Source organism: Mastigoproctus giganteus, chromosome 11, assembly GCF_048544385.1.
Source record: "Mastigoproctus giganteus isolate SK-2022 chromosome 11, ASM4854438v1, whole genome shotgun sequence".
Classification (NCBI taxonomy): Eukaryota; Metazoa; Arthropoda; class Arachnida; order Uropygi; family Thelyphonidae; genus Mastigoproctus; species Mastigoproctus giganteus.
In genome coordinates, this window is record NC_143585.1 from 116,103,199 (window position 1) to 116,124,550 (window position 21,352).

A 21,352-nucleotide genomic window follows, 5' to 3' on the forward strand; every position below is an offset into this window, starting at 1 on the left:
TTCTTGAATCATTTTCTATTACTACTACTACAACTTGAGCTGGTTTCAATTCTGTAGTTCTGTAGATCTTCCTAGTTGATATGCTGAGCCTTTTTGATTGCTAATTAGCATTAGTAAAGACATATAAAGCATGAAAGCAAGCTTATATAGAATAAACAACAACAAAAAAAAAAAAAACCTCATTTCACCCATCCACTTGCTCCAAATGTTTGTCTAGTTCTGCTTTGAATCTATTTAAGCTATATACTTACACAACAACAGATGGAAGTTTGTTCCAGCAATCAACCACCCACTGGCTAAAGGCAAATTTCTGCACATCTATCCTACAACTGTCTTTCCTCAATTTAAATTTGTCCTCTCAGGCAATTACTCTGAGCAAGAGTAAGAATCCCATCAGCATGCCCAAACCATTCAAGGCTTTGTGCACCTCAGTCAGATCACTTTGCAGGTGCCTAGTCTCCAGACACTGTAATTTGCAAAACTGAAGCCTTTCTACATAAGAGCAACCCTTTGTTCCATTCACTACTCTTGTTGTCCTTCTCTGTACTCGTTCCAGCAGCTCAATATCCTTCTTAAAATGAGGCCTCCAGACCTATATACAACCATCCACAGTGAGTACTTAAAAACAAGTGCAAGCTGAGAAGCACAGGTTTCAGAACAAGTGGAGAAAGGTCAATGTGTTGCCTTACCATTGCCTTGTACAAGGGGATAATCACCTCCTTATCTCTGCTAGAAAAATTCTTGTATATCATTTACAAGACACCATGAGCTACTCTTGCAAACCATCTGCACTGCTCAGAAAACTTCATATCTGAGTGCAAAATTACCCCCAGGTCCTTTTAATTCTCTACCACTGTCAATTTGGTACTTTCATTCTCTACCACTGTCAACTGTGGGGGACAACACAGTCCCCCACAGTTGATATGTTAGTCTGGAGTTACTGCTTCCCATATGCAGTACTTTACATTTGTCAGTGTTAAACTTCAGTTGCCACCTCTCAGCCCGTCTGCTGAACTTTTCCAGATCCTCTTGCAGCAGCGAACTCTCATTAGTGTCATTAACAACCCTGCTGACCTTCCTGTCATCTGCAAACTTGGACATTAAGCCTGTTATACCATCATCAATATCATTAATAAACACAGAAAACAACACTGGACCCAACATTTGAACCTTAGGGGGACTCCACTAATAACATTAGTCCACGAAGAGCAGTGTCCATCGATTACCACTCTGTCATCTCACACTCAACCAACCCTTTATCCTTTGCAGCATTTTGCCACACTGCTCCAATTTGTGCAGCAGTCTTCCATGTGCAATAGTATCAAAAGCCTTTCTAAGATTCAAATATATGATATCAAAATTATTCTTTGCATTCAGTTCCTTTGTGACCCCATCATAGTATCCAATCAAATTTGTCAGACTTCCCCTTAACAAACCCATGCAATATCCAAGCTATAACTGAATTCTTATCTAGATGACCTTGCAGTGCTTCTTTAACCAGTGCCTCCATTAATTTCACTGGAACAGACATTAAACTAATAGGTCTGTAATTACTTGTCTCACTTTATCCTCCTTTGTGAATTGGAGTCACATTTGCACATCTCCAGTCTATGGGTACCTTCCCTGAGTCCAAGGAAGCTCGCATAATTATGGCTAAGGGTTTGCTTACTTCCTTTGCTGCCTCCTTTAATATAACTGGATAGATGTCATCCACCCCAGGTGTCTTTCTTATGTTTATCTTCAACCATTTCTCCTCCACTTTGCTCTCAGTTATTATAAAATCATCTAGCTCACTGCCAGAGTTTAATTCACCTCTGGCATTCCCCTCCCTGAATAACTCCTGATGTGTGAATGTAGATGCAAAATACTCATTTAGTTTGTTAGCTACCTGAGCAGGAACATCAACAGTTGAACCATCAATATCAAGTAGACCAATGTGATTCATCCACTTCCTTCTAGACTTTACATTATAGTAAAGAATTCTTTGCATCCTTTGCCAAGGATTTCTCGTAATCTGCCTTGGCCTGCCTGACCTCCTCTGTGACTTGGTTACAGACCTGCTTATATCTATCATAGGCTTTCTTGTCACCTATTAATTTATATGTATCTAATGCATTTTTCTTATCTGCCACATGTCTCATTAGTTCATCTGACATTCATTTAGGCCTAAACGTTGAACAATATTTCTTAGTTGGTATGAAAAGCCTACTAGCTTCCAAGATAAGATTAATTCTTTGAATGCTTCCCATTTTGAATTTGCTGTTGGTAACATCATCAGTTGGTCCCACCGTATAGAATCTAAAAACTGTCTCAGACCACCGAAGTCACCTATACGAAAGCAAAAACCCTTCCCTTTATCCCTGATGGTAGTTACTTTGAGTAAATCCCACTTAAGTACACTGTGATAACTGGCACTTAGTTGTTCCTTTATCTGCAGATTTTTATTGCATGAAAAATTACAACGATCAAAAGTATTACTACCTCTAGTTGCCTCCCGAACATGCTGCTGTAGACAACAATCTTCCAGTAAATCCACAAAAGCCTTGCTTGTGTGTGTGTGTGTGTGTGTGTGTGTGTGTGTGTGTGTGTGTGTGTGTGTGTGTGTGTGTGTGTGTGTGTGTGTGTGTGTCCAACCCACTAGTTCCAGTCAATATCTGGGAAATTAAAATCCCCCATTATATGACACTCTGATGATTTACTGGCCAGACCACCATAGTTACATATACGAAAGCAAAAACCCTTCTCTTTATACTCCCGATGGTAGTTACCTCTTTGTTTATTATACTCATCAGAGTCATTAGGCCTATAACACACTCCTATTCTCAATTTTGCTTTCCGAGTGCTTATGTGACACCAAACTGATTCGACACTGCACTGTCCAGCCATGTTGACTGACTGCACTTTCTTGGATTTTGTATTTCTTAATTAATATCATAACCTCTCCTCCTTTCCAATCCTTTCTGTACGCATTGTACTCCCCAATTTCCACTTCTGCATTCCTTATATCTGTGTGACGCCACATCTCTGATATCCCAACAATATCTACCTTTGATGTTTTGACCAATTAAGTGTACCCATCCCTATAGAAGAAGTCTCTTCTGTTAACAATCACAGACCAGGCTGAGAAAAATTCTACCCATTGAGCTTTGCACACTCTCTCCAGGGCTGAATTGATCGACAAGGCTCTCATCACATACTCCCTCCTATCATGCCTGGGCAGAATTGAAGACACTTTCAAATTCAACCCTAACTCATGGGCTTTTTTTCAACATTGACCTGTGCTTGTTAAGTAATTCTGTCAACACTGTACAACAATATCACCTTTTGTGCCCTTAAAAGATGATATGTGCTCTACAACATCATTAACCTTTGCCCCTGGCAGACATACCCTGGCCCTGTTCCACCTATCCTTTTTGCACAATATGTTTCCCTGACAGTAGTCACTGATTTCAATAGTACCTTTGCAACCAGCGCATTCTGCCTTGGGTGATTGCCGCTGTGTTGCATGATGTTGAAGTGCAAGCTCTGGCATTGAAGTGGGCCCCTCAGATTAAATCCTTTGAGGGCATCCATCCTGTCCTTCAAGCTATCATATAGGCCCATAACAGCATTGAGTTGCTGCCTGATTTCTCTCACCTCCTTACATTGTGCACACACAAAGACATTCCCCTTCACAATATCATGTCCTATTCTTGGTTGCTCATCAAACAAGCACTACATTTCAAGAGGATGCGATTCAGAGGATAACCGCACCCTCAGTTCTCCCCTGAGCCACAGCACTCCCATTAGCTTGAGCCTTTTGCTTTGCTGCTCTGGTCTGAGTCATGATTTTGATTCAATTTCAATACAAAAATATACCCCTAAACTTATATCCCAATGCAGTTATATCACAATATATATATATTTCAGTATCGTGTATTATCTCCGAGTTACATTATGTGACTTTCGTATCTCCTTTCAAGTTATATGTATTAATTTATAATGTTACGTTTGTAAAATCTAGGTCAGTATATGTATTTAATTAAAAAAAATGCAATTTAATTGACAATGAAATTTAATAAGATTAATAAGTTTTACTGATTAATTGATAATACTATACTATACTAATCTAACAGATTTCTAATTCAGTGCTAAGTGTTTTGCTTTCTAGTTTTACGTTAAACCTTACCTTATCTAGTTCTGGGTATAAGTTGTATCATATAACAATGGTGGCAAGTTACGAACGGTAAATCTATGGACACTAAATATTAATTAACTTTCAAAATTGCTATCTAAATTCAAAATAAACCAAGGAACTTGACTAGGTCTATAAGCTACTTATAGAAAATAATTTACTATAACAATTAAGTCAATAAAATGGCTAAATATAATTGAAAACTTGGCATTCGCCAGAGCTGCTAAATCTTGTCTAATACGTGGATTGAATACCCTTACCAGTACTACGTAATAACCTACAAAATCTCTCTATCTAAGTTCAAATTAAACTAAGTATCATAACTAGGAATATAAATCTACTTCTGGAAAATAAATTAATATGCCAATTTAAGTCAATAAAACAGCAAAAATTTAAGAAAAACTACTTTTATTAGCTGGAGTTGTAAAAACTTCGCCCGCACGCAGCTACTCTCGTACACCCTTTTTTCCCGTCCACAGGTTTGTTTATCTACCAACATTCCAGACAGGCGTAAGCACACATGTTTAATCTTTTTCTCATCAACACCCCTTCAATATTTGTAGTCAATTTTAGTGGTCCTTTAGGGACCTCAGATCATAAGTTGCTATCTGAGGTACCTAGAGGTTTCTTCTCCAACTTAGTTTAAGCATTCTCAGCCTCATGTCATTTGACATTACAAGAATGCAAAATTGGATGATCCACCAGATTTCTATTCGTAATTTTCTTGTTTGGCTTGCTGTTTTAAATCTTCCAATCCAAATGTTTGCTGCTCAGATTGTGTCACTGAAATAGTTCTTGTTGGGTTGAAATCTTTTATTCTAATTTCTATCATAAAATTTCATCCGTTATCTAAATTTTTGTTTTTAACTTAGCATTTCATTAAATTCCTTAAATGTGTTTGAAGATAAGAAAGTATCTGTCACAATTTGCTTGTATTCTAATCTCAAGCTTCATTTTGTATCGTTCTAAAGCCCACAATAATTGTGAAATATTTATCAGTCAATCCAGAGTTAATATTGAATAGGTTAAGAGTAGAAAAATCTTCTTCCAAATGGTAATTTCTCATTCTGGTCTTTTTCTAAAGCCACTGGATACAACTTCTCTCTTTCAGTATTCTGATCTCTCTCTTACAACCTGATGCTTTGTTTGTATTCTTGATAACTGGTAAATCCCCCATGATATCAAATACACTCCACTCAGTGCCTCCTGTGGTCTTCCAACATTCTGGTGTTATAATAATTTTGAACAATCTTGATGCCAAGGAAGCTCCAGCTCTTGATGGCATTTCTCCACTTGTTCTGAAAATCTGTGCTTCTCAGCTTGCACTTGTTTTTAAGTACTCACTGTGGATGGTTGTATATGGCTCTGTCTTCTAACTTTTCTGATAATGCTGGTGTTCTCCAAAGTTCAGTTCTTTTTTCCATGTTTTTCTTCCTGTATATTAATTATTTCGAGTCCGTGGAATGGAAATTCTATCCATAATTTTCCTGATGATAGACACTGCATTCCACCTTCCTGTTTTAAAACTCCATACCCCTGTCTTACTTCCTGCAAAAAAGAGTCCACTGCTGGTTATGCTCACCTGTGATAATACTCTGTGATAATTTCTCTAGTAGCATTAACATTCCATGTCATTAATCAAATCTGAACTCTCCCCGATGTTGAAATAAATGCAAATGGTGATTTGCTTGAAAATTACATTTCCAATCAATTATAAAGTGTCCAGTTTTTGTGCTCCTTACACTATTACTTCCTCTTTCTTGCATTAACATCAGTAACAAGTGGCTTGGCAATAGTGGCTTTGCCAAAAATTTCAGCTTTATGAAGTACTTGCTGAACTATTTTGTTAGAAACTGGACTGTTAAGACCTGAATTAAATTCTGCAGTTTTTTTGAGGTAGTAGTGTTATGTTTTCAGGGTTCAATCCTTTTCATTGTCTGGCAGTCTCTTTAAGTCTGCCTGAGTTTTTCTGATACAGTTACTCTAGATACATTAAACAAATCAGCAATTTTAGTCACTGATGCTCCTGCTAAACATGCACCAACAAATTGACCTCTTTGTAATTCAGACAAGTTGTTCATTTTCTTAAATGTCATACAGCCATTACAAAATCTGCTACTTTGATATTAGGTGTTTCAATTATTTTGTCCATGTTTATATAGAGTGAAATAGATATTAAAGTAATATAGTTTACATCACTTATTAATCATTGGAAAGCTAAAAGAAAGAATATCAACAACAAACAGGCCACACAAGAAGAACTGCTCCACTAAAATGCAATGAAATAAGCTTAACTTTCAAAGAAATTTAGAAAATTAAATTACTAGTCAAGCAGAGAAACATGAGTTTAACGAAGAGAGCAACAAAACAAGAAGTGCACTATTACACGATGAAGATGTTTTTTTTTTAGACGGCATCAAAGATAAAGATTATCAATTTTTTTCACTCAACAGTGGCGAAAAGAATTTGAGAGAGTTAAGAACGTGGCTAGAATATTAAATAGCAACAGCATTTCAAGGAGAAAAATCTAGGGAAACGTAAAGAAAAATATGAGAATAAGTAGATAAGAAAAAAGTTTAAATGCACTAAGGCAGACGCTGCCTCACCATACACACTTGGAAATACATAAAGGATGCTGTTCTGGAATCGGCAAAAGACACTCTGGGATTAGAACCTTAGACAGTAAGGAATTGTGTGATGGGAAATGTGCACAAAAGGTGGAGCAAAGAAGATCCAAATGATTAGATTGGCAAAGGAATCCCAACCATGAGCAGTGTGAACAGTACAAACAATGTTACAAGGAAACAGGGAATAAGGCAGTTGTACAAGGGAATTAACCAGTGGAAGAACAGTTATCAACCAACATACTTTGTCCAAGACAAGAACCAAAACCTAACATCCAAAGATGAGATCCTTAAACGATAGAAGGAATATTCAGTGAATTTATGAATGTAAAAATGGATGAAGAGGACGGACAAAGAGAAGAAATCAAGACTGCAGTGCCAGAAATAGAGAAACCCACACTAGAAGAAGTAAAATCCACTATCCTCAAAATGAAAAATCACAAAGCACCCAAAAGCAATAATATACTTGCTGAACTCATCAGTAAGTACGTAGGAGGTGAAAACCTGCATGAATCCATTCAAAACCTAATAACACAAATGTGGAGAAAAGTAGCATACAATTAGATCAGTCCCATTCACAAGAAAGGATCGAGAGCAGACTGTAATAAATATAGAGGGATTTCTCTTTTAAACACTTTATGCAAAATTCTGTCAAATATCATACTATGGGGGCTAAGTATAGGGGAATACCAATGTAGTTTTAAGAAAACTGTTCCACAACTTATCAAATCTTTACAGTCAGACAACATGTGGAGAAAAAATACAAATATGACTAGGACATGCATGATGTTAATTTTAACATCATATTCCAGATGAGCTCTGGAATATGTGTTAAAATTTAGAATCCCCAAGAAACTAGTCACCATAACAAAAATGCATGTTAGAATCAATAAACAAAGGAACCCCTTTGAAATCATAACAGGATTGAAACAGTGATGCACTTTCACCCCTACTCTAATTTGGCTTTGCAAAAAAAAAAAGTGATAAGAAAAGTGGAAGAGACAGGGAAAGTAGTACACCTGAAAGGACTGTGCTAGGCCTTCACATATGCAGATGACATAGCCTGGTCAGTGGTGATATACCGAGCCTCATCTCTAACTTAATAGTGTTGGAAAAAAGCTAATCTTACTGGCCTAAAAATAAACAGCAATAAAACAAAATACCTTAAATTTAGTAGAAATAAGAATAATGAAGTCCCCCAACATCAACATTGGAAATCAAATGGTCAAGAGAAAGTGTCAAGCTTCAAATACTTGGGAAGAATTCTGAATGATTGCAGTAATATCTCAGAAGAAAATTCTAGGATTCAAAGTGGAAATATATGCTTTTATGCAGATCAAAAAATCCTAACTTCAAAACAGGTATCTAGTAACTTGAAAATAAAGATTTATAAAACAGTAATACTACCTACTGTAACCTATGGATGCGAAACCTGGCCACTCCTAAATATTCAGAGAACAGATTATAGTTATTTGAAAATAGAATTCTAAGAACAATCTTTGAACCAACACAAGATGAAATCACTGCAGAATGGAGAAGGCTATTTAACAATAAACTAAAGGAGAAATATAAAAGTGAAAGTATAATTCAAATCATTAAGGTTAGAAAACTGAGATGGGCTGGACCTGCTATCAGTATGATGATGGGAGACAACATCCACCAAATCATCACAGGAAACCAATCTGGGAAAAGAAAGCTGGCAGACCATCCCGGAGGTGAGAGGATGGTATAAAGAAAGATATTAATGTAATTTTCAGAGGAGAGGTGAGCTGGAGAGAGAGAGAGAGAGAGAGCTTTCACAAATAGAGTTCTGGAATTTAGCAGTCAAGGAACCTCTTGGCCCAGGCACCATGGAGTGAGTGAGTGAGTAAGTAAGTAAGTTATTAAAGGAGATTTTATGGGAACTTTAGAGGTTTTCTAAAGATTGGCTGAGACACTTAACACAGGTGGTAAATAAATCTTTCTTTCATTAAATTGACTGCGTAAAAGGTGATAAACCATGCCAATTACTAATTTTTAGTTGTAATTAATTTTCTAGTTTGAGTAATCTTTGATGAACCCCTGGCATACTCTCCTGAGAATTCTCCATCAGGAGAGTGTAATTGTGACCTGTTAGGTGGTTTGCCTCGTTGTTGAAATATTACTCATTCTCGCTGTTTGGTTGTGAGCTATTAGGCAGGTGCCCCAGGGATTCCATTTGTTTAACATGTTGGTAACACATCTGCTTAATTTTTAGGATCATGTTATTATTCTGTTTTGTTTTGGAATTAAAATTTTTTTTGGTATTAATGTCAGCATTAGAATGGCAAAGTGATGAAAAGAAGTGGACTCTTTCTGCATCTGCCAAAATAAGTAAATAATAAATAAATCCTAATTCATTTATACTTTTCCTATTACCTAACAGTGACCATCAGATTCTGCGTTGAATGGAACAAAAGCTGTTCTTTATCCACCCTGGGGAATAACTTATCCAGTGCTTTACAACACACTGGATAAGGAAAAAATAAGGAAAGTTAATGGTGAAACTAGAGATTCTAGGCTCTCTATGAAATTCTTAGATGTCTTTACCCTCCCCAACCAGACCTGTTGCCTTCCATCCTTGGTGGTAGACCATGCAGGGTTGGTAGTTTTACCATTGCTGAAATTAAACCTACCTCATTCATTTTTCTTATGAAAAACTACTGAAGAATAGATGTATGATATCAAAGGTGGTATTTTTTTTGCATGAAGATGTTTGACTTGTTACAGTTGTTAACCAGATGGTGAATAATTTTTTTTAAAAAATTTTACAGATTTGATAGTGTAATAGTTTTAATTACATTATTAAATTTGATGTCTATATTAATTGCTGTTCTCCTCTTGTTTTTCAAGGCTCATATTCATAAAGGCAAGGAAAATATTCCAATTAATTTTGCTGCAGAAAATTTTACAAATAATGATACCATTATAAAGAATATTATTTCTTGTGAAGGATATAGTGATTCAGATTCCCAAGACAGTGGCTATTGTGGTTGTATTTGTGGTATCCAAAATAAGGTAAGGTAATTAATTTAGTTTAGTTAGCTAAAATGCCAAAATAACTTTTATTTGGTGTGCTTCTTGAAAATATAGAACAACTCAGATATGATAAACCAAAAAGAAAGTGAAAAATGAAAATAAAAAAAATAAATAATAAAAATGATTTGAATCCTTCATTGATCAGATTTTGTTTCACAATTTTTTCAAAAGACTTTTTTTTTTTTTTTTCGCTATTATACAACCAGTAGATGATAAGTTAAATTTCATCATTTAATATCGTACAGGCAGTTCTTACTTTACGAAGTTTTTTTTTCCCCCAAAGTATAAAAAATGAATGCTAAACATTCATAAATACCACATTTCAAACCACATGTGTAGCTATACAATATATTGTACCCAGCTTTACGATATTAATCCGTTCCAGAGACACCATCGTATCGTGAAAATATCGTAATTTGAACCCAATAACACATTGTTTTTTCGGTAATTCGTTCCACGACCTCGGAAGTTGAAATTTTCGCTATGTAACTCTCTAAAAGGTCATTTTTATAATGTATATTGTATTAGTTACCAATTTAAATCATTAAAATGCATTACACTTTCATTGTTATCATGTGTTCTGTTATAAGAACTAATTTTGAATGCCTTTGTGACATTTTTCTAAAGCACATTTCTGAAGATCATAAAACAATAAAAACAATTTGCATTTTCCGGTTTATTGGGCTTTTCTGTTACTGCAAGCAGTTATAAACGGGTAGCAAACTCCATGTTATTGCATTTGCGAAAATACCAATAGCTGGAATTTAGTGGTTTTTTATGTTATTATGGTGAAATGTGTTTCCCCTTTACTGAAATTTTCAGTCGTATAAAAAACTTAAATAAATTTCCAGAATCTTCTCTTCATTCTTTTGTAAACTTGTTACTCCGTGCAAATTAGGTTAGTTGCAATTTATGCTTTCCGTTAAAAAATGCTTATGCATCTATTAAAATTTATAAAGAAAATAGAAGATTAGCTTGGAAACAAACACCTCTTGAAGCATTTTTGAAGAAGACGACTCCTTTTGCAACAAACCAATGAGTGCCGAGCCAATAATAAGTGATCAACGAGTGTGCATTTAGTCAATGGTGAAGAATAAACATTCTTTAAAATTTGTAAGTCATAAATAATTTCTTTATTATTATAATATTTGCCTGATTTTACAGGCTATATTTTAATTTCTTTGGATAAATCAATCATTGTTTAAACATAAACTAATTAGCTAACTAATTTCATTGTTGAGAATGTAACCCCTATTTTTAACATTGTCTGTGGGATTTAATTCTTGCTTTACGAGCGCATGCTAGGAATGAATCAACTCTTAAAGTCGAGAACTACCTGTAATAGTATTACCTGCATAGTGCAAGAAAACCTGTCTTCCACCAGCCAAAAAAAGTAGATAAGAAAATACAAATTATGGGCTCTCCTCCTCACATAGATAACTATCCAGTTGATCTTCGAATTTATTCAAACTGTCAGACTCAACTACTTGCGAAGGCAGTTTGTTCGCACAATCAGTGACTTGCTGGCTAAAAGAAAACTTCCTGTAATTTGTATTTATGGCCCCTAGTTCTGGAATGTATTATTGTGTTAGTGAAAATTCCACCTTCGTTCACTTTACTAACACATCTCAGAACTTTATAAACCGCAATCAGGTCACTCCTAAGGTGCCTGGTTGCCAGGCTGTGTAGGTGCCACGATAGGGGCTTTCCTCTAACATCTGCCCTTTCGCTGATCTCACCATGCGAGTTGCCCACCTTTGTCAATTTTCAAGAAGCTCAATGTCTTTTTTTCATATGTGGTCAGATTTTATCCTCCCTATCTCTACACTGCTCAGAAAGCTTCATATCTGCCCATATGGTAACTCCCAGATCCCTTTCTTCCACTATTTTTAATTCAATTCCACCAAACCAAGTGTATAATTTGTTTTAGTGTAGCTATTCTCCAAATATAAAATCTTGCATTTTGCTGAATAAAAACAGGGCTGCCTCTTTTCTGACTGTTTTTGAAGTCTGTTGTGTCATCCTGAAGGAGAGCTGCTTGGCACTGATAACTAACAACTCTACCAATCTTTATGTCAGCTGCAAATTTTGACATCACACTTTCTATCCTTTCATTCAATGTTGTTCATGAAAATCAAAAACAACAATGGTCCAAGAATTTGATACCTTGGAGAACCCCACTCCTGATGTTACACTGATCTGAAGAGTATCCATTGATCATTACCTTCTGCCCTTCAGCACCCTACAATCCATCTTAGAATCTTTCCAGTATGTCCAACATGTTACAGTTTATATGGTAACTCTCATGAGGGACTGAGTCAAATATTTTGCTAAAATCCAAATAAACTATATTGAATTATTCCCTACATCCAGCTCGTGAGTAACTGTGTGTCAAAATAGCCTAATTTAGTTAAACATGATTTTCCCTTAACAAAACTGTGTTTTAGATACTTCAAAGTACTATATCTATGTAGATGTTCCCAGATTGCATTCTCAATTATTGCTTCTAAGATTTTACCTACCAGTGAAGTCAGACTAACCAGTCTGTAGTTACCAACTTCACTCTTAGAATCACCTTTATGTATTGGCAATATATTGTCACTTATCCAATCCATAAGAATCTCTTCCAACTCCAGAGATGCCTCATAATTAACCTTGATGGTTTAATACACTCCCTGGCAGCATCCCTCAAAATTACTGGGTATAAGCTATCTTACTTGCTTTTTTTTAGAGATGACTGTTTATTACAAAAGTTTTTCTAATAAACAGTCATCTCTAATTTTGAAATCGCTAATATCATATGGGCTCAGGCTCACTTGCACAGCGCTTTTCAGAATGAAGGGTGTTTGTCAGTAAAAACAGATGCAAAGATGTTCATCCACAACATCAGCTGGATTATTTAAGACTTTCCCACACCCAGTCCACAGTCTGATTTGCTTTCTTCTTCATTGTATTCACATACATGAAAACTTCCTTGTCCCCACTCTTTGCTTTCTTAGCCAGTGCTTTCTCATTTGGAGCCTTAACCTCCCTAACCTTATTTGTGGTAATATTACAGATCCACTTGTACTTGTTGTAGCCTTCAGTCTACAAGTACAAGCAAAATATTGCTTGTATTTACATAATAATCTTTTTCTGTTCTATTTTACCAGCAAGCTCTGCATCCATCCATTTCAGCATCCTCCTCCTACAATATTTTCTTAATAGTATGTATGGTTCATGGCTTCTGTAATTTTTGCTTTAAAAGTATGTCATAATTCAAATGTATTGCCTCACTCTGCACTCTGGCCAGTTAATAAATGCAATGTGACACCTTAAGCTAGGCGCCTCCGTAGCCAGGTGGGGAGGAGCAGCAGTGCATAGCACACGCTTCTTGATTAGACCGGGGTTCGAGCCCGTCACCACCAAATATGGAGGATGCGGAAAGGTCAGGGAATGACCACCGCATATCCCGGAGCAATATGGCCTTAGTTGCTAATGCTCCTAAAAACCAAAAAAACAACAAACAACAACAACAACACCTTAAGCTGTCAGTGTACCCTCATCTGAAATTTAAACCATGCCTTTAACTGTTGTAACATCTTTCTTCATTTTCCAACTGATGATTTTGTGATCACTGCTTGACAAGTTTTCCTGTACTTTAAACCCTGTGGTGTTATATGATTTGTTAGTAAGGATAAGGGCAAGAATATTCTCACCTGTAGTATTCTCTCTAACATGCTGGTACAAATAATAATCTTCTTCTTCTTGGATTTCTTCGTTCTATCAACAGTTATCCTCAACCTAATTTTTTTATATATATATATATATATATATATATATATATATATATATATATATATATATAATTTAATTTTGTTCCTACACTCTTTTCTATCCTCCCAGTCTCCATTCTTCAATTTCCTCTTTTCCATAGCTGCCCTCACTCCCTCCATCCATATCCTTCTAGGGGGGGTGTCCATTCCATTGTTTTTTTAGGTAATCTCTCTTCCCCTATTCTCATAACAACAAATAATAATCACTTAGTTTAATTTAAAAAATTTTTCCCCGTGCTGAGTTTCCCTCCTATTTATTCCAATCAATCTGGGGCAGATTGAAGTCACCCACAATAAGACTCTCCTGCTTGCTTGCCCTTTCCATCTGTCTGTAGACATTCTCATCATGCTGTTCACAATCATCTAGTCTGTAGATTTTTCCTACTCTCATTATTCCTTTGCTTCCAACTACTCACGCCATACAGATTCTATGCTGGGAAACATAACTTCAGACTCAGCAAAAGCTGTTTTCGTGCTCAGGCTGCTTTTAATAAGAAGCATGACCTCACCACCCCTTCTCTCTCTTCCCTAAATAAAATTATACATACCACAGTGGAACTTGGTATCCCCAATTTCCAGGTGGCTCCACATATCTATTATGTGCTATTATATAAGCATTAGTTGTCTGATCCAGGACACTCTTGTCATTGCTGTAGATACAGTTAAGACTAAGTATTCTTAAACTACTGAAGAGGTAGTAAACTACTTCTTCAGTAGTTTACTACCTTGATACATCCATTGAAGTTATTTAGGCTTGTTTCCCTAGTTTTACCTTCCTACTCATTTGAAATGCAACAAAGTAGAATTGTTGAGGTGAGTGCAAGCATTACTTTGAGACCCTGTTGTCAGGTAAACACAGATCTATATTATCCTTTTACCCCCCCCCTAACTACCAGTTTCCTGAACCCTTAAAATTATCTTCAAAGACACTGGCAAAAATCCTTGCATATTTTTTTTTTTTTTTTTCAAAAATACCATCTCTGCAATATAGATTCATTCTACCTACAGGTATGTGCCACACTGATAAAAATCCCCCCCCCCTTCCCCAGAGCCTTTCAGATTCTCTCAAGCCTTGAGTTAATCCACTAGGCTTTCAGCATAGGCTTCCAGGATGTGTAATTGCATACCCATACACATCCTGGCCTAACTCGCAGCATTTTTTCATCATGGTCCTATATTTATCCAACAAATTGTCAGGTCACGTACATTTAATATCATTAGTCCCCATGTGAATAATAATTCTCTATTCCCTTAAAATCTGACAATCTGTTGGTAACATCATCAACTGTTGCTCCTGGCAAACATACTCTGGTCCTGGTTGATCTATCTTTATTACAAAAAATGTTACTGTTTCCCTGACAATAGTCTCCCAATAACATTAGATCACCTTCAACCAGATCAATATGCACTTGACTGTTCTTTTCTGGGGCCGAATGGGGTGCATCACTTCAGGTTGCAATGGGGTGCATCACTTCGGCGCCTCCGTAGCCAGGTGGGAAGGAGCAGCAGTGCGTAGCACACGCTTCTTGATTATACCGGGGTTCGAGCCCATCACCACCAAATACGGAGGATGCGGAAAGGTCAAGGGAATGACCACCGCATATTCCCCGAGCAATATGGCCTTAGTTGCTAATACTCCTAAAAACCAAATAACAAACAGCAAGATACTTGCATCCCCCGACAAGCCCCCAGATGCATTTGTTTGTAGGGCAAGCACTAGTTTCTTCAGTGACTCAAATTCTTCTTGTAATGCACCAAGTTCTAATTTTATGTCAATATACTCCTTACAATGAGTGCAAAGAAAAGAATTGTCAGTTTGTCACTAGACCAACTTTACAATACGTGCACAGGCTACATAAACGACAAAGTCATGATGCGCACGTCTTTGCTTCTTTCAAATACAGTCAGACCTCCATATAATGAAATCGATTGTTCACTTAAAAATTTGTTATACAGAAATTTAGTTAAAGAAATATGACCTTTTCAACAATGAAAAATACTATAATTCAACATTCAGAAATACAGTAAAATATGGGAAATAAATCAGAAATAAGTAGGAATGAATAAATTTTCTAACATTTTAAAACAATTAATATCACATATTAAGAAATGACTACTTACATGATGCACGCAGTATATTGGCGCCTCCGTAGCCAGGTGGGCAGGAGCAGCAGTGCGTAGCACACACTTCTTGATTAGACCGGGGTTCAAGCCCGTGACCACCAAATACGGAGGATGCAGAAAGGTCAGGGAATGACCACCGCATATCTCCTGAGCAATATGGCCTTAGCTGCTAATGCTCCTAAAAACCAAATAACAAACAACAAACAAACGCAGTATATTAGTACACTTTTAAAAATAATGTCGTAAAATATTTGGTTGTTTTTTGTTGTACACGGGATTTTACTATATAATATCAGTGTAGATACATCATAGTTAACCCATAAAATTAAACTATGTACATATTTTAAAGGCATTGTTTTAATTATCTCATATTGTGGCTACCTTTACAACGAGATACCAGGTATTGCACCTACCATGAATAAGTAATGCTTCTCTAGTAGAGAAGACTACTGTTACTTATTCTCAGTGGGCACCACCTAGACTTTAACTTCACAACTGTGATATCATGTTTGCATTTACCAGGGTACCTGCCCGCCCACCGATGATAGGCCAACAAGCCTTGAAACGGTGCCGTCTGGGTGGTGGTGGTGCCCACTGAGAATAAGTTACACTGTATATGTATATGAATTGCCGCCTCCGTAGCCAGGTGGGAAGGAGCAGCAGTGCGTAGCACACGCTTCTTGATTAGACCGGGGTTCGAGCCCGTGACCACCAAATACGGAGGATGCGGAAAGGTCAGGGAATGACCACCGCATATCCCGGAGCAATTTGGCCTTAGTTGCTAATGCTCCTAAAAATCAAACAAACAACAAATATGTATATGAATTCATGTCTAAGGCGGCTCCTGGACTTATATTCATCTCCGTCTGTGTAGTTTGTCTTAATTATACTGTTGTCTTTAAAATTCCTGGTATCTGTTCCTAGTCAAGTGGAGCCGGGCCTGTGTCTATTACACTGTCTGTGCTAGCCGCACTAAAATTCCTTCACCCTCTGGTAGAACTGCTAGACCAATGGGTGCCAGCAATTCCACTCCCAGGCTGCCCAAAACCTGAGAGCCAGCAAAAAAATAAATAAATAAAAAAATAATAATAAATAAATTAATTAATTTGAAAAAAAAAAAAAAACAGCAATCATGCCTGGGGAACAAGGCACGAGCACCGGCAAAAAAAAAGTGTACAGCAATTCGCACTATGCAGATAATGATAGCATAGACATTTGACGCCGTTTCTTAAAAACAGCCTTGTCAAAGTCCTGAAAAGCATTATATCTATCCCCAATGCTTCTTTTGTAAAAAAAAAATAGGTGCCGGTACTCATTCTTTGCTATCAGGAAAAATTGAAAATTAAAAGGATATGAAAAAGTACTCAATTTTTTTTCCTGATATTGTTACTTTAGTTGTAATGTTTTTGGAAAAAGAACAACAAATGTAGTATATTAAGCATAAATTTATTATTCAAGTATATAAAAAAATAAGTAAATAAATCGGTCAACTATTGAGTGCCGGTCACTCATGATGAAGGGTCCGTAATCACGGTCATTAGTGTAGTATCTCAAATAGAGAGTTTTATGGTAACTGAAAAAAGTTTCTAGTACCTCGGCTTGGCCAACACTGAGATACTAACGAAAACGTCTATCTTGAGCCTTTCCAGTTGTGAATGACAAGGGTGGGAGAAGCGACCCTGACTTCTTCCTGAAGAAGCGATTAAAGTCTTGGGGAAAGCGACTGGCAGGTGAGAGCCATGCAAGACTCCGCACAGGCGCCTCAACACTGGCTCTCCGAGTACCTCCTTGCCGGGACAACTCCAGCTTTGAAAATTGTTAAAAAAATACTTCTCGCAAAATTTATAAATGACCTTTATAAAATTATTAACTAACTATTTAGCAACCTTTTTGTCACCAAAAGGAGGTTACTTAGTACAAAGAATCGAAGTGCAAAAAAAAAAAGTTTTTTAATTTTAACGCAAAAACTAAATGATACATTTCAATTGTAATAGTTTTCCCTTGATAAACATTGAATAAAGCTAATGTGATTTTTAAATTTTTAGCACCATTAGCAATGGAAATAGAGGGGGAACACGAAAATTACTCAAATTTTTAAACCTACTAGTTGAGCTCTTTCCAGCAATGTGTAATAAGCTATAAGTTGTCAACATTTTATGCGCCCCCCACATTTTACCCCCATTTCTCAGACAAATTTTTGTCGAGAATGATCAATATGGCGTTATGTTGGCCCACATGATGTATAAACCCATGCAAAATTTCAAGGCAATAGGTTGAGTGGTTCCAGAGATAGAATGCTGTGACGGACGGATGGACAGACAGACAACCGAGTGACATTCTAAGGGTCCTTCATCAGACTACAGACCCTAAAAATAATAAGTAAAAATAAATAACAAGTAAAAATAATTTCATAATGAAGTTTTTGTAGAATATTCCAAAATTTTATTAATTTTTCCTCCGACACGCTATACCGACTTCTTTTCTTGCTCTTTGTGTGGGTCTGTTGCTGAATGACGTTTCCAAAGCACCCACGAATTGACATATTTTGCTGGATCAAAGCGGATCAGCGGTGGGCCTACAACTTTAAGAAACAGTAGTGAAGAAACTGTTTTTGTCATCAACGAAGCTCTGGTTGGGCTGGCAATCAGATTCATTTGTGAAAATCCTCATTCACAGTCACTCGATGAAATTGGTATCATACTTAGAGCTTCCATGAAATGGTTCAATTCTTCCGAAACCATCTTTTCAATTAGGTATTCCCGAAATCCACGAATTGTATCTCTTTCATTTAACTGTAATTTTCTAACTTTATTTTCACCAAATGCCAACAATTCATGTTTAGAAGGTTTTAATACCTTCGTTGTCCTCGTTTTCCTTCTCTTGTCATCGCTATTCTCACTAGTTCTTAAATTTGATATTTTTGTGTTTTTTTTTTTTTTTTTTTTGAACTGTCCAAAATGGCAGTGTCATTCGGATATTCAGGTACTATGGCCATGTAAACAGAGATAGGGAAAATTTATGGAAAAATGTGGATAACGCACTTCCGCGAAACAACATATGATTATTTGTCAGGGCAAAAGAAAATTGCTCTCTCCTAATTCTCGAACGGGGCAATTACACTTGATTCACAGTGGTGTCCAACCTTGGCTCGCCTGGAAAGTGAACTAAAACAGCATTTTAAATTTTGTTGATTATCAAAAAAATTTTCATTAAATGTTTTGTTCAGTAAATGTAATTGTGTATTGTACTTAATGAAATTTTCGAATATTTTCAATTTTACTTTTACAAGCATCAAGATATGGAAAATGTAACACACTAAAGAAATCTAACTTTGAATTTTTTTTTAATATGGCCCCTGTATGGGATAAGTTTGGACACCATCACAATAGAAGGTGGAGCACAGCCCATTGGGAATACCCCTTAATCTGCTCACTGTTGACCAGTACAACTTCTCTGTATGTGGGACAAGTGGTCATATAGGTTTTACCAGGTACCACTAAGTTGTAGAATGGTAAACCCTTTACCTCTCTTAATTCGCACAGCAGCACAAATTGCCTGAAGGCCAGAAATGCGAACAGTGCGCACCGAGTTAATTCTGTCCTAATCCGTTCACTATTTGTTATAAAAGGGCTTCGTTAAACAGAGGTCCGACTGAGTAATTTAGAATTATAAAAATGGTTATACAGTTTTATAGAGAAAATATCTTAACAACAGGCAGTGAAAAATGCAAATTTAAATAATTTTAAACTTATTTAAATAGTAGATAAACATTTGAAAAAAATTTACGGAATATTACAAATTTCGAGCGCACTGCATCCAAATGTCACTGTTAATAAAGTGCCTGTACGCCGTACCGTTGCGTACCTTTCCAAAAAAAGCACTGTCTATCCCTATCTAAAAGACATATTCATTTCCATTTCTCAATTCTGGTATAACCTGTTTTAAACGTGTTCTATATTGCTCATAAATTAAACAATCTTGTAAAATGTGACTCCAAGACTCTTCACATGAACAGAAGCAATGAAGATCTGCTACCAGGCCAAAATAATTCAGTTTTAAATTGAAGGAACCATGTCCAGTAAGAAATCTCCATCTCTGGAAAAAATCATTTGTTAATCTTTTTGTCCATTGCAAAAGATACTGCAAGTATAAAGAGTCCGGTCACTAAACCAGTGTCACTCATGTCCCATCTGTTCTGCCAAACTTCTAACAAATAATTCATTATTTTATTTTTTTCCTTATAACATTCTACCGTAACATCAGTTTTAATGCCCGTAAAGTCAAGTGTAATACCCTTCCTTAAATAATAACAAAAAGCTCTATAAACTACATATAAATCAAGTGGTAAGAAGCCTGACAGAACCTGTATGGAATTAGTAGACACAGTTCTACAAATTTGAAATGACAAAATCATTTGCCTTTGAATTGACAACAACTTTTGTTTAAATTCAACATTTACAGTTTTTACATACCAGACATTAGCTTCATACACTACAACGGGAAGAAAGACTGCTTTGTAATGAAGCAACAGAGCCATCTTTCTTAAACCCCATTCTCATCTTGTTATACGAATAATTGCTGAGTAAAACTTTCTCTGCCTTCGCCCATGATCTCTTCACCAGAAGAAGCTCACTGGTGCAACATGCTGGAAGTGATGCACATTGATCAACAACCTTTTCTCATATACTGAACATCTTCATCTAGATTATGACCACTTCTAGCTACTAAACTTGACACTCAGGTTGCTTGAATTGTTTGATACGTGACTGTCTTCCTGACCTCTCGAGGGCCCTCTTCTTCAACATCTGCTTAGGTGGGAGAATTCCCACCCAACCTGCGGAGGATGCCTTCCCTTAGTTGCTCTGTCTATACCTCCTGTCCTTTACCCTCTCCGGTACATCCTGTACTCCCTGTACCCTATATTTATTTTTTTTTTTACTTGGTCTCTTTCCAGGAAGATCAGGCGACCTGGAGGAGACTAGCCAGAGAATTATGGGCAGCCTGGCTACCTCCTAGTGGTGTGTGCGGGCAACATGGGGTCCCACCAGGGGCCCTGCGGCCAAAAGCCAGGACACCCAACAGAACCCAGCACAATACTTCATTTACAACACAAATTTTTTCTGGCTTTCACAGTGATATTGTTTGTCTCCACAGAGTTCACATGGCGCAGATGTGGGAAACCACCGGGAGGTGCCTTTCCCCCCAACATTATGCACACTATCTCCATTAGCTGCAGTTTAGACAGGTATTCGGAGGGAAGAAAACAAACTTCACACTTGTATGTTTCGAAATTACCGAGTGAAGGTGGGCAGGGCAGTTGTCGACAGTCAAAGTGATTTTTCTGTTTTCTTTCGTCATCTTTCTATCAAAATTTAAAATCCACTGTTCAAAAATTTCACTTGTCATCCAAGCTTTTTTTGACTTTACTCCAACTCCAATGACTTTACTAATTTGAAACATCAGAGTTGTTTACTTTTGCCTATTACCATAAGCTTCAGTTTTTCATTACCAGCCCTATTTGTGCCAACGAAGACTAATTCTCTCATTACTATTTTTAC

The 21,352-nt window shown here is 36.7% G+C and overlaps 1 protein-coding gene across 2 annotated transcripts in view; it reads left to right on the forward strand.

Annotated features, from left to right (window-relative positions):
* Positions 1-21,352, forward strand: part of LOC150078368 (M-phase inducer phosphatase-like) — a 311,872-nt gene that overhangs the window by 152,989 nt on the left and 137,531 nt on the right. For both annotated transcript variants that reach the window (XM_090385423.1, XM_090385424.1), the window contains exon 6: positions 9,670-9,834. In XM_090385423.1, the coding sequence (XP_090241549.1) occupies positions 9,670-9,834 (165 nt within the window). The remainder of the gene's footprint in view (positions 1-9,669; positions 9,835-21,352) is intronic.